The 14,650-nt window shown below is 41.1% G+C and overlaps 1 protein-coding gene across 2 annotated transcripts in view; it reads left to right on the forward strand.

Moving 5' to 3' along the window:
• SPATA22 (spermatogenesis associated 22) overlaps positions 1 to 14,650 on the forward strand; it is a 57,905-nt gene that overhangs the window by 31,286 nt on the left and 11,969 nt on the right. For both annotated transcript variants that reach the window (XM_075854398.1, XM_075854397.1), the window contains one exon: positions 13,946 to 14,273. In XM_075854398.1, the coding sequence (XP_075710513.1) occupies positions 13,946 to 14,273 (328 nt within the window). The remainder of the gene's footprint in view (positions 1 to 13,945; positions 14,274 to 14,650) is intronic.

The raw sequence follows: 14,650 nt of genomic DNA on the forward strand, positions 1-14,650 counted from the left end.
AGCCTGTACAGAGGGCACTATGGCCTCCTCTGCAGAGGGCACTGTGGCCCCCTCTGCAGAGGGCACTGTGGCCTCCTCTGCAGAGGGCACTGTGGCCTCCTCTCCAGAGGGCACTGTGGCCTCCTCTAGGGGTGTGTTGCATTATCTACAGAGGGCACTGCGGCAGCATCCACAGAGGGCACTGCGGCACTATCTAAAAAGGGGCTGCCCAATCTTGACATGTGTGCTAACTGAGCCGCCGGACTGCATTTAGTGACACTTAAACTGGAAAGCTGGATTGTTGAAATAAGCACGTGGAGAAATATCTCAAATTTTAAACTTAGCGCTATTATTATAATAATGTAGTATAATTATTCTAGTAATATAGTGTTATAGTAGTTCAAATAACTAATTGATTAACAATAATTTTGTATTGTATCAAATTTGAAAGTAATGCGGCCCGTCAACTTCCCATTTTTTCTATATGCGGCCCACTTACCCGGCCGAGTTTGAGACCCCTGATTTAGGGAACACCAAAAAGGGTGGGGTGGGGGGGATTCCTTTTAAGGAGTCAATTTAATTTATTCATATTTTTTTTTTAGGTTCTGGGCTTTCCAAGGGAGGGAGGGATTCTCATGGGGAGGTAGTAAATTATTTATTTCAGACTGTAAAACTAATTTTCCCCTTTTTGATATTTTTTTATACATTTCTTGGACAATTACATCCAGGACTTGATCACTCACAAATGAATACGGTTTATTGTGCAGGAGCCCACATCTGTCTATTCAGAACATGGACCCCACAAGTGTTCTTGAAATAAGAAATAAATGTGGGCATTGCATTTATTAGTAGATAAATCCAACACCTGCGGCCCGTGCCGCCCCTGAATTAGTGGAAGTCGTGCATTTTAGCAATGGTTACAAGAATAAATTGGGGATGTATTTCCTTTTTCTTATGACTATGTCCTGCCACATACGGCTGTTACATTCCTAATTCCGTACTGTGATATGGGCATGGTATTTTTTTTTTGGAGGATCTCTAATAATCGAGCTGTTCCTTATCAATACACCATGGGCTTTGTTATGGTTCTTCTGGAAATACTGACATCATTTTGGGGATTTGTGATCCTTTACTGTTCCTATAGATGGTTTTGGACATTGCCCCTTTATATATTCTGTAGGTGATTGGTTGTTTTGTGCACATAGCGGTTCCTACCTTGCCGGGCAGGGGCCTGTTATGGTGTACCGCGTCACTTGGCACATTCGTCCCTCATAAGGATTGATGGAGCTAAAGACACGTTGTACAACCAGTCACTGAAAAAAAAAAACCTTGTCATGGCAGCCCTGCAGGTGTTCTTCTATCTAGTGAACAGACTCGAGTTGGAACATAGTTGGATACATTTTCCTCCATTTGTTTGAAGATATTGCCCGTCACTCCAGTACAGTTTATTTTTTCCTCTCTGACTGATTTTATATTAGGACAGAATTCTGTCCACAATTACATCATAATGGCACCAACTGCTTCTTCAGCAAGACATAGTCATAAGTAGAGGCAAATACGTCTATAGCAACATGCATCCGTTATAAATACACGGCTTCACTTCTCTTCTGTATGCCGCACAAATTTATTAACCCCTTAGTGACCAAGCTTGTTTGGACCTTAATGACCAAGCCAAATTTGTCAAATCTGGTATGTGTGACTCTATCAGAGAATAACTCTGTGAAAGTTTTGAATATCCAAGTAATTCTGACATTGTTTTTTCGTCACATGTTGTACTTTATTTTAGTGGTAAAAGTAGACTGATACGATTTGCGGAAATAACTTAAAAAATAGAAAAATTGAAGAAATTTTGTAAAAATTATCATTTTTCCCTATTTTTAACTGCAATATGTCACATATGTACACACATACTGTACAATTTTTTTTATTAAATATATATTTCCATCTCTTTACTCTATTTTGGCAGCACTTTTGAAAAAAAATAATAATTTTTGAGCAATTTAGAAGACTTACAAGTTAAGTAATAATTTTATAAATTTTGTAGTACATTTTGTTTTCCTGCACCAAGCCAGGTTTTCATAGGCTTATAGGTGTCAGAATGGTGGAAACCCCCACAAGTGACCCCATTTTGAAAACTAGACCCCTTAAGGTATTTATTAAGTGCTGTTGTAAGTATTTTGACCCCACAGTTTTTTTGTAAGAATTCATGCAAAGCAGGCATAAAAAAATATAATTTAACTTTTTTCATAAAAGTATCACTTTGAAGACCGATTTCTTTGTAAAGCGACCATGAGAATGAAGAAACACACCCAAAAATCTATCACCCTGTTTCTCCTGTTTTCAAAAATGCCCCCATTGTGACCCTAATGCGTTGCCTGGACACACGACAGGGCCCGAAAGGGAGGGAGCACCCAGAGGCTTTCAGGACTCATATTTTGCTTGAAAATGTTTTAGGCCCTACTGTATATTTGGAGAGGTTTTAAACTACCAGAACGATAGAAACTCCCCATAAACGACCCCATTTAGAAAACTAGACCCCTTAAGGTATTTATCTAGGGGTGTAGTGAGTATTTTGACCCCACAGTTTTTTGCTAAATTTAATGCATAGCAGGTGAAAAAAAATAAAAAATCACTTTTTTCATAAAAGTATCACTTTAAAGACCGATTTCTGTGTAAAGCGACCATAAGAATGAAGAAACACACCCCAAAATCTATCACCCTGTTTCTCCTGTTTTCAAAAATGCCCCCATTGTGACCCTAATGCGTTGCCTGGACACACTACAGGGCCCGAAAGGGAGGGAGCACCCGGAGGCTTTCAGGACTCATATTTTGCTTGAAAAGGTTTTAGGCCCCATTGTACATTTTGAGAGGTTTTGAACTACCAGAACGATAGAAACTCCCCATAAACGACCCCATTTAGAAAACTAGACCCCTTAAGGTATTTATCTAGGGGTGTAGTGAGTATTTTGACCCCACAGTTTTTTGCTAAATTTAATGCATAGCAGGTGAAAAAAAATAAAAAATCACTTTTTTCATAAAAGTATCACTTTGAAGACCGATTTCTGTGTAAAGCGACCATAAGAATGAAGAAACACACCCCAAAATCTATCACCCTGTTTCTCCTGTTTTCAAAAATGCCCCCATTGTGACTCTAATGCATTGCCTGGACACACAGCAGGGCTTGAAAGGAAGGGAGCACCCAGAGGCTTTCAGGACTCATATTTTGCTTGAAAATGTTTTAGGCCCTACTGTATATTTGGAGAGGTTTTGAACTACCAGAACGATAGAAACTCCCCATAAACGACCCCATTTAGAAAACTAGACCCCTTAAGGTATTTATCTAGGGGTGTAGTGAGTATTTTGACCCCACAGTTTTTTGCTAAATTTAATGCATAGCAGGTGAAAAAAAATCACTTTTTTCATAAAAGTATCACTTTGAAGACCGATTTCTGTGTAAAGCGACCATAAGAATGAAGAAACACACCCCAAAATCTATCACCCTGTTTCTCCTGTTTTCAAAAATGCCCCCATTGTGACCCTAATGCGTTGCCTGGACACACGACAGGGCCCGAAAGGGAGGGAGCACCCGGAGGCTTTCAGGACTCATATTTTGCTTGAAAATGTTTTAGGCCCCACTGTACATTTTGAGAGGTTTTGAACTACCAGAACGATAGAAACTCCCCATAAACGACCCCATTTAGAAAACTAGACCCCTTAAGGTATTTATCTAGGGGTGTAGTGAGTATTTTGACCCCACAGTTTTTTGCTAAATTTAATGCATAGCAGGTGAAAAAAAATAAAAAATCACTTTTTTCATAAAAGTATCACTTTGAAGACCGATTTCTGTGTAAAGCGACCATAAGAATGAAGAAACACACCCCAAAATCTATCACCCTATTTCTCCTGTTTTCAAAAATGCCCCCATTGTGACTCTAATGCATTGCCTGGACACACAGCAGGGCTTGAAAGGAAGGGAGCACCCAGAGGCTTTCAGGACTCATATTTTGCTTGAAAATGTTTTAGGCCCTACTGTATATTTGGAGAGGTTTTGAACTACTAGAACGATAGAAACTCCCCATAAACGACCCCATTTAGAAAACTAGACCCCTTAAGGTATTTATCTAGGGGTGTAGTGAGTATTTTGACCCCACAGTTTTTTGCTAAATTTAATGCATAGCAGGTGAAAAAAAATAAAAAATCACTTTTTTCATAAAAGTATCACTTTGAAGACCGATTTCTGTGTAAAGCGACCATAAGAATGAAGAAACACACGCCAAAATCTATCACCCTGTTTCTCCTGTTTTCAAAAATGCCCCCATTGTGACCCTAATGTGTTGCCTGGACACACAGCAGGGCCCGAAAGAAAGGGAGCACCCGGAGGCTTTCAGGACTCCTATTTTGCTTGAAAATGTTTTAGGCCCCACTGTACATTTGGAGAGGTTTTGAACTACCAGAACGATAGAAACTCCCCATAAACGACCCCATTTAGAAAACTAGACCCCTTAAGGTATTTATCTAGGGGTGTAGTGAGTATTTTGACCCCACAGTTTTTTGCTAAATTTAATGCATAGCTGGTGAAATTTAAAAAAAAAATCACTTTTTATATAAAAGTATCACTTTGAAGACCGATTTCTTTGTAAAGCGAACATGAAAATGAAGAAACACACCCCAAAATCTATCACCCCGTTTCTCCTGTTTTCAAAAATACTCTCATTGTTGCCCCAATCTGCTTATTAGACGTGTGGCTGGGCCAAAAAGAGAGGGAGCACCCTTTGGCTTTCAGGGCACAATTGAATAAATTCTAGGCCCCATATCATGCATTTAGAGGCATTGAGCTGCCTGAACAAAAAAAAAAAACACGCAGAAATGACCCCATTTTAAAAACTAAACCCCTAAAGGTATTCATGTAGTGGTGTAGTGGGCATGCGGACCAAAAATTTTTTAAAGGAGGAAATAATGGGTAGAATTTCAGACACTATGGGTATATAATGTTTTCTTCAAGCTTTTATTACGTTTCCACATGAAATAGAGGAGACGTGGTAGAAGGTTATTTTGTTAGAAATATGCCACATTAATAAATTTGTGCGGCACAGAATAGAAGTGAAGCCGTGTATTCATAACGGATACATGTCGCTATAGACGTATTTGCCTGTACTTATGACTATGTCTTGCTGAAGAAGCAGTTGGTGCCATTATGATGTCATTATGGATAGAATTCTGTCCTAATATAAAATCAGTCAGAGAGGAAAAAATAAACTGTACTGGAGTGACGGGCAATATCTTCAAACAAATGGAGGAAAATGTATCCAACTATGTTGCAAACTCGAGTCTGTTCACTAGATAGAAGAACACCTGCAGGGCTGTCAAGACAAGGTTTTTTTTTTTCAGTGACTGGTTGTACAACGTCTCTTTAGCTCCATCAATCCTTATGAGGGACGAATGTGCCAAGTGACGCGGTACACCATAACAGGCCCCTGCCCGGCAAGGTAGGAACCGCTATGTGCACAAAACAACCAATCACCTACAGAATATATAAAAGGACAGTGTCCAAAACCATCTATAGGAACAGTAAAGGATCACTAATCCCCAAAATGATGTCAGTATTTCCAGAAGAACCGTAACAAAGCCCATGGTGTATTGATAAGGAACAGCTCAATTATTAGAGATCCTCCAAATAAAAAAAAAGATCATGCCCGTATCACGGTACAGAATTAGGAATGTAACAGCTGTATGTGGCAGGACATAGTCATAAGAACAGTCAAAATAAAAAAATTGTGGATGTGGGATTTTGTACTGGACAATTAATTCCAGCACTTGATCACCCACAAATAAATAAAAAAAATCATAAGGGGTAAAATTAGTTTCACGGTCTGAAAAAAATGTGCTCTACAACCTCTCCCACAAGAAATAATCCCTACTTGGAAAGCCCACGAACTAAAAAGAAAATATAAAGAAATTGACTCCCTAAAAAGGCCCCCAACCCATTTTTTTTTTTTTGTGTTAAATTCTAGTAATTTGCAACCGTGTGAAAGGTTTCGAAACGGGTAGTTACAAAGGGCTGGTTTTGATGGACACATGGGGCAATAAAAGCGGGTATCCCTCCTCCTGCCATGCTTGCTACATACCCGACACCTTTTTTGGGGATATTTTTGGGTCTCAGTGGAGGGAATAGGGTGTAAAAAGTGGCGCTCTGAAAGCCTGCGCACATCCTCAGATTCGCAGGATTGTGCCGGTATAGTGGACTCAAAAAGGAGATGCTCAATGACCTTCTCCTGAAATTGAAGGAAAGTGAGCGTTCCATGGGCTTTTTTGAAAATAACAAAACTGTTATAGGTAGCAACCTGGATGAGGTAGATTGCTACCTTTTTGTACCAGGCCTTATTTTTGCGCTTCACCAGGTAAGGCTGAAGCACCTGGTCGGAAAGGTCTACACCCCCCATAAATTTGTTGTAGTCTGTTACACAGACAGGTTTCTGCTTTGCAGTGGTAGCCCCCCTCTCCGTAATTCCCACAGTGGTGTCCGTGTGTACGGTGGACAGCATGTAGACATCCTTCTTGTCGGCCCACTTCACTGCAAGCAATTCCTGACTTGCAAGGGCCATGGATGTTCCTTTTCCCAAACGCCTGGACACCAACTGTTGTGGGAGTCCCACTCTGTTCTTCCGTACTGTCCCACAGGCCCCTGTATTTGCAGCATGGAGGGCTTTATAAAGGGCAACGCTGGTATAAAAATTGTCTGTATAGACGTGGTACCCCTTGTGCAGAAATGGCTCCATTAGGTTCCACACAATTTTGCCAGAGGTGCCAATAGTTTCTGGGCAGCCTGGGGTATAAATTTGGCAGTCCCTGCCTTCATAGATTTTGAAACCGCAGGTGTAACCCGTTGTGCTCTCGCACACTTTGTACAATTTCACCCCATATCTGGCTCGTTTGGAAGGGATGAATTGCCGAAAGGAAAGACGCCCTTTGAAGCTCATGAGCGATTCATCTACTGACAAATTTTTGTCAGGGGTGTACAACTTTAGAAATAAATCACTTAGAAGGGTGATTAATGGCCTTAATTTATTAAGCCGATCATAGGCTGGGTCACTTCTTGGGGGGACTTGGGAGTTATCAGTAAAATGCATGAATCGCATTAGGGCCTCATAGCGGTTTCTGGACATCACTGCTGCAAATACAGGGGTAGCGTGGACAGCATTACAAGTCCAGTAGGACCGGACAGAGGGTTTTTTAACCAAACCCATATTGAGGGTAATGCCTAAAATTTTTTTTATTTCTGGGACACTTGTGGGGCTCCACATTCTGGAGTACATAGACGCAGGCTTTTGTAGAACAAACTGCCTAGCATACAGATTAGTCTGCTGGACTATCAAGTCTAGGACCGTATCACATATAAATAAATTAAAAAAATTATAGGGGGTAAAATTTTGGACGTCGACACTAATTCCTGGGGTCGCTTCAAATTGGGGTACTTGGGGGGGAAAATGATAGTGCAGGATCCCACATCACGGGAGGGACTGCAACACTCGGCCCTGCACTTGACACCTGACACCCTACAGCGACTGACGTATCCACCACCATAGGACTATGGGGTTCAGCGGTGGAATTAGAATCGTCACTGTCACTGTCTGGAACAAATTCTGAAGCGGTGTCTGTTTCGCTTTCAGAAGTTTCGGAACATAGCAAGGCGTAGGCTTGCTCCGCGCTGTACATACGCTGAGACATATTTATAGATGTGTATGTATATATATATATATATATGCCCTATAAGTCCTAACCCTAAAGTAAACCTAAAATCCTAAAAACGACACAAATTATTATTTTTTTTTTATATATATATTTTTTTTTTATATATATATTTTTTTTATATAACAGACGTAAAATTAATTCTAAACGGCCCTAAACACGAACGCTAAACTAGCCCTAACCCTAAAGTAACGCTAAACTAACGCTAAACTAGCACTAACGCTAAACTAGAACTAACGCTAAACTAGCGCTAACGCTAAACTAGCGCTGACGCTAATCTAGCGCTGACGCTAATATAGATTTGATATATTATATATATATATATATATATATGTATGTATAAGAACGATGATATTTTATCACTTTTTTTCTTTCTTCACAGCACAGGACTTAGACTGATTTCTCTCTCCTCTCAGAACAACTACAATGGGAGGAGAGAGAAACACAGCCCATGTCCTGGCTGTGTTTTGAAAATAACTGTCAGTGATCTCTGTGATAGGTTTTATCACAGAGATCACCTGATCAGGGACCAGTCACAACGGTCCCTGATTGTTGCTGTGCCAGATGACGACACAGGTAAGACATGCAAAGCGCACTCGGGCGCCATTTTGGGGGGGGTAATCGGACCGTGGGTGGGGGGATCGGACATGAAGGGGAATCGGACGAGGGGGGGATCGGACATGGGAGGGGGGGGGACGCACTATTTACCCGTTCTCTCTCCTCTCTAAGGAGTTATTCCATGAGAGGAGAGAGAAATGGCGATTATCTGCCGCTTTAGCGTGAACGCCGTGAAATAGCGATTCACGGCGATCACGTGACCAGAGACCACTCGTTATGGTCTCTGGTCGTTGCCCCGAACTCTCAGCTACCTCCGGTAGCTGAGAGAACGGAGCCCCGATCTTTAATTTCGGCGCTACTTTAGGCTAATGCGATCACGTTAAAAGGCGTCGCATTAGCCTAAAGCCCATTAGTGAGGAACGTAAAAAGGCAAACTGTTGGTCACTAAGGGGTTAATGTGGCATATTTTTAACAAAATAACCTTCTACCACGTCTCCTCTATTTCATGTGGAAACGTAATAAGAGTTTGAAGAAAACATTATATACCCATAGTGTCTGAAATAATACCCATTATTTCCTCCTTTAAAAATTTTTTGGTCCGCATTCTCACTACACCATTAGATGAATACCTTTAGGGGTTTAGTTTTTAAAATGGGGTCATTTCTGCGTGGTTTTTTTTTTTTGTTCAGGCAGCTCAATGCCTCTAAATGCATGATATGGGGCCGAGAATTTATTTAATTGTGCCCTGAAAGCCAAAGGGTGCTCCCTCTCTTTTTGGCCCAGCCACACGTCTAATAAGCAGATTGGGGCAACAATGGGAGTATTTTTGAAAACAGGAGAAACGGGGTGATAGATTTTGGGGTGTGTTTCTTCATTTTCATGTTCGCTTTACAAAGAAATCGGTCTTCAAACTGATACTTTTATGAAAAAAGTGAAGTTTAATTTTTTTTCACCTGTTATGTATTAAATTTAGCAAAAAACTGTGGGGTCAAAATACTTGAGTCCTGAAAGCCTCCGGGTTCTCCCTTTCTTTCGGGCCCTGCTGTGTGTCCAGGCAACGCATTAGGGTCACAATGGGGGCATTTTTGAAAACAGTTGAAACAGGGTGATAGATTTTGGGGTGTGTTTCTTCATTCTTATGGTCGCTTTATACAGAAATCGGTCTTCAAAGTGATACTTTTATATAAAAAGTGATTTATTTATTTTATTTCACCTGCTATGCATTAAATTTAGCAAAAAACTGTGGGGTCAAAATACTTACAACACCCCTTAATAAATACCTTAAGGGGTCTAGTTTTCTAAATGGGGTCATTTATGGGGAGTTTCTATCGTTCTGGTAGTTCAAAACCTCTCCAAATATACAGTGGGGCCTAAAACATTTTCAAGCAAAATATGAGTCCTGAAAGCCTCCGGGTGCTCCCTTCCTTTCAGGCCCTGCTGTGTGTCCAGGCAACGCATTAGGGTCACAATGGGGGCATTTTTTAAAACAGGAGAAACAGGGTGATAGATTTTGGGGTGTGTTTCTTCATTCTCATGGTCGCTTTACACAGAAATCGGTCTTCAAAGTGATACTTTTATGAAAAAAGTGATTTTTTATTTTTTTTCACTTGCTATGCATTACATTTAGCAAAAAACTGTGGGGTCAAAATACTCACTACACCCCTAGATAAATACCTTAAGGGGTCTAGTTTTCTAAATGGGGTCATTTATGGGTAGTTTCTATCGTTCTGGTAGTTCAAAACCTCTCCAAATGTACAGTGGGGCCTAAAACATTTTCAAGCAAAATATGAGTCCTGAAAGCCTCCGGGTGCTCCCTTCCTTTCGTGCCCTGCCGTGTGTCCAGGCAATGCATTAGGGTCACAATGTGGGCATTTTTGAAAACAGGAGAAACAGGGTGATAGATTTTGGGGTGTGTTTCTTCATTCTTATGGTCGCTTTACAAAGAAATCGGTCTTCAAAGTGATACTTTTATGAAAAAAGTGAGATTATATTTTTTTACGCTTGCTTTGCATGAATTCTTACAAAAAAACTGTGCGGTCAAAATACTTACAACACCCCTTAATAAATACCTTAAGGGGTGTAGTTTGCAAAATGAGGTCACTTGTGGAGGTTTCCACCATTCTGACACCTATGAGCCTCTGAAAACCTGGCTTGGTGCAGGAAAACCAAATGTACTTCAAAATGTATAAAATTATTACTAAATTTGTAAGTCTTCTAAATTGCTCAAAAAGAATGATTTTTTTCAAAAGTGCTGGCAAAATAGAGTAAAGAGATGGAAATATATATTTAATAAAAAAATTGTACAGTATGTATGCACATATGTGACATATTGCCGTTAAAAATAGGGAAAAATGATAATTTTTACAAAATTTCTTAAATTTTTCTATTTTTTTATTAATTCATCTGCAAAAATAGAAATAGTGTTATTAATCCCATCCTCTCTATCATTAAATAAGTTGAATAATAGTGGTCCCAGCACAGAACCCTGGGGTACACCACTCATAACGGGTGACCATTCAGAGTAGGAATCATTGACCACAACTCTCTGGATACGGTCCTTGAGCCAATTCTCAATCCAATTACAAACTATACTTTCTAAACCTATAGTCCTTAATTTACCCATTAGGCGTCTATGGGGGACAGTGTCAAATGCCTTTGCAAAGTCCAAAAACCCTATATCCACAGCGGCCCCTCTGTCTAGGCTTCTGCTCACCTCTTCATAAAAACAATCAGGTTGGTTTGACAACTTCTGTCCTTAGTAAAACCGTGCTGGATGTCACTTATAATACTATTTATTGTCACATAATTTTGTATATAGTCCCTCAATAGCCCCTCAAACATTTTCCCCACGATGGATGTTAAGCTTACTGGTCTATAATTACCCGGGGAAGACCTAGAGCCATTTTTGAAAATAGGCACCAGATTTGCCCTGCGCCAGTCCCTTGGCAATATACCAGTCACTAGAGAATCTCTGAATATTATGAAGAGGGGGACAGAAATAACTGAACTAAGCTCCTTAAGAACTCTAGGGTGTAACCCATCTGGTCCCGGGGCCTTGTTTATGTTTATTTTATTTAGCTCACACCATATCTACATTCATCCAATTCAGTATATCAACTGATATATTAACAGCACTGGCAGCGGCTACATCAGCTGCTCTTTCTTCTGTTGTATATACAGAGCTAAAGAACCCATTTAGTAACTCTGCCTTCTCTTGATCCCCTGTGACCAACTCCCCATTACCACTATCTAGGGGTCCTACATGTTCAGACCTTGGCTTTTTTGCATTTATATACTTGAAGACTTTTTGGGATATGTTTTACTATCCTTGGCCACCTGCCTTTCATTTTGTATTTTTGCTGATTTTATTACCTTTTTACAGATTTTATTAAGCTCTTTATATTTTAGATTTGTGATTTTTCAAATGCCCTTTTTTTGTCACGTATTGCCCTTTTTACAGAAGGTGTAAGCCATGTGGGGTTTAATTTTAGTCGTTTATACTTGTTACCTATAGGAATAAATTTTGCACTATAATTACCCAAAGTAGATTTGAAAATCTACCATTTATCATTTGTTTTATTTGACATTAGTTCTTCCCAGTCTATATCCCAAATTGCAGCCCTCATCCTGGGGAAGTTGCCTTCTTAAAATTGTGTTCTTGCCCTCCCAGCGTGTTTGTTTTTTACAGTATATGTAATATATAACTACATTATGATCACTGCTGCCGAGGTTTTCACGAACATTGACATCCCCAACAAGCTCTGCATTATTAAAAAATGACCAGATCCAACAGAGCTTCACCTCTAGTCGGGTCTTCCACAAACTGGCCCATAAAATTTTCCTGCAACGGGTTGAGGAAATGTCTCCCCTTTGCAGTTGAAGCCGAACCATGACACCAATTAATATCCCGGTAATTAAAATCTCCCATTATCACAACAGTACCCGCCTGTACAGCCCGTTCAATTTATGAACGTTTTCTTTGTGGATTTTTTATGCAGCTTGTGGATGAGATTTCTTTGAATCTCATCCACTTTGCTGCTACTGTAATACGCTGCAGATTTTCCATCTGCAAATCCGGGCAGAAAATCTGCAGCAAATCCGCTAAGTGTGAACAATATGGTACCTGACGTTGCATGGTACGGCAGCATACAGACTCCCTGCAGCTCTAAAAGTGATTATCCATAAATTATAAAATTCTTTTTTATTGCTAATCCATCACATTGTAGTAATTTAGGCCTCATGCACACGTCCATGCAGAATTTACGGTCAGTAAATACTGCTTGGACAGCCGCGGACTGACACCCGCCATGCTCACATTAAAAAATATAGGAGCACGGTCCGTAAATGCAAAAAATAGGACATGTCCTAATTTTTGCGGGTAATTTCTATGGTCCGTACACACACCCATAAATATATACGGGAAGGTGTCCGTGGCCCATAGAAAAGATGGATCAGTATTTTCATCTGCAAATACGGATCCGTAATTGCAGCTAAGCATTACGGTCGTGTTCATGAGGCCTTATTGTGGAAGAAAACTGGAATAAACGCAATGTAGATTTAATTGAAAACAATAGATAAGTAATGTGTATATTTATTTATAAGGGTCAGTTCACATGGAGTTTTTTGACGTGGAAACGGCGTCAGACAACGCGCCAAAAAACGTCAGAAAATGCCTCCCATTGATTTCAATGGGAGGCAGAGGCGTTTTTTTCCCGCGAGCGTGTGAATGAAGTCTAAGGCGGGATTCGCACGACCGGGTCGCGCCCGAGTGCCGGCCGGTAAAATCGGCCATTCTGCCCGGCCGGTTTGCATAAAGTTTTGCATCCGTGCCGGGCCGGGCAGATCCGGACAGTGACATCAGCGGCAACTCCTGAAGGGGAATCCCCATGTGTTCCGGGATTCCGCTTCAGGAGTTTCCCCTGATGTCACTGCCCAGATATGGACAGAGACATCAAGCGCTCTGTCTAGGAGCGGAATCCCCGAAAACACGGGGATTCCGCTCCTTCAAGGAGCTAAAGTGCGGCTAGCACATAGCAGAGCAGAGGGATACCTCCCTGCTCTGCTATAGTGGCGTCGCTGCAGTAGTAGCAGCAGCAGCAGCTGCTAGCGGCGCCATCGAAGCAGGGGAAGGGAGCCAGCGCAGCGCTCCCTTCCACCTGCTGTACACCCCGGCCCTGCCACACAGTGTACAGCGATGCCATTCGTCAGAATGGCATTAACTCCTCCTCCTTACATGCACTCTGCGCTGTGAAGAGGAGGAGATAGAGCGCAAGCGCCGGAAAACCCGGCCATCACTCGGGACACATTCCGGTGATGGCCGGGTATTACCCGGCCCCATAGACTTCTATGGGAGCCGGGCGGCCGGGTACCCGGCCGAAGATAGAGCATGTCCTATTTTTTGACGGCCGGTTTCCCCGGCCGTCAAAAAATCAGTCGTGTGCATTGCCCCATTAGGGGTCTATTATTCCTAATGCAGCCGGGTGCCGGCCGATTTATGAACGGCCGGCATCCGGCCGGGAAACCCTGTCGTGGGAATGAGGCCTAAACTGCTGTCAAGCTGTAAAACACATATCAGAAAATTGTTGCCTTTGTGTAAAATGAGAAAAATGGTTGTGCACTTATGTTATATTCTGCAACAGTTTCATTTACTTTCACGTTACAGATCTACAGATAAAAGAACACATTTCTATCCAGGAGAAGAAAATATGTTTAACAACTTCAGTAAAGATTTACTTTCTGGTCCTAAAAGGCATTATGGACAAATGGAGAGTTTAAAAGTACAAAGTGTAAATGAGAAGTATACTCCACAGGCTCATTTTCCAGTGCAGCTCTCTAAACAGACATCTGTATCATCTTACAAGAGGTCACATTATTCATGTGCTACTTCATCAGGAACAAAAAATCAACAGCCATCTTATATCTTTAAAAGTAATGCTAAATTGAGCAAAGATAATGCATTTGCTGACATGCCAGAAGAAGAAATGATACAGGTAAAAACATCTGTTTCAAGAAATAACTCTGAACTGTACAAAAGAGCATTTGCCCATAACATCAAAAAATCACCCTAAGGCTGGGTTCACACGACCTATTTTCAGACGTATTGGAGGCGTTTTACGCCTCGAATTACGTCTGAAAAAACGCCTCCAACACGTCGGCAAACATCTGCCCATTGCTTTCAATGGGTCTTACGATGTTCTGTGCCGACGACCTGTCATTTTACGCGTCGCTGTCTAAAGACGGCTTGTAAAATTACAGCCTCGTCAAAAGAAGTGCAGGACACTTCTTGGGACGTTTTTGGTGCCGTTTTCTCATAGACTCCGATGAAAACAGCTACAAAAACGGCCGTAAAAAACGCAGCGAAAAAAGC

This window comes from Rhinoderma darwinii, chromosome 2 (assembly GCF_050947455.1).
Source record: "Rhinoderma darwinii isolate aRhiDar2 chromosome 2, aRhiDar2.hap1, whole genome shotgun sequence".
Taxonomy (NCBI): domain Eukaryota; kingdom Metazoa; phylum Chordata; class Amphibia; order Anura; family Rhinodermatidae; genus Rhinoderma; species Rhinoderma darwinii.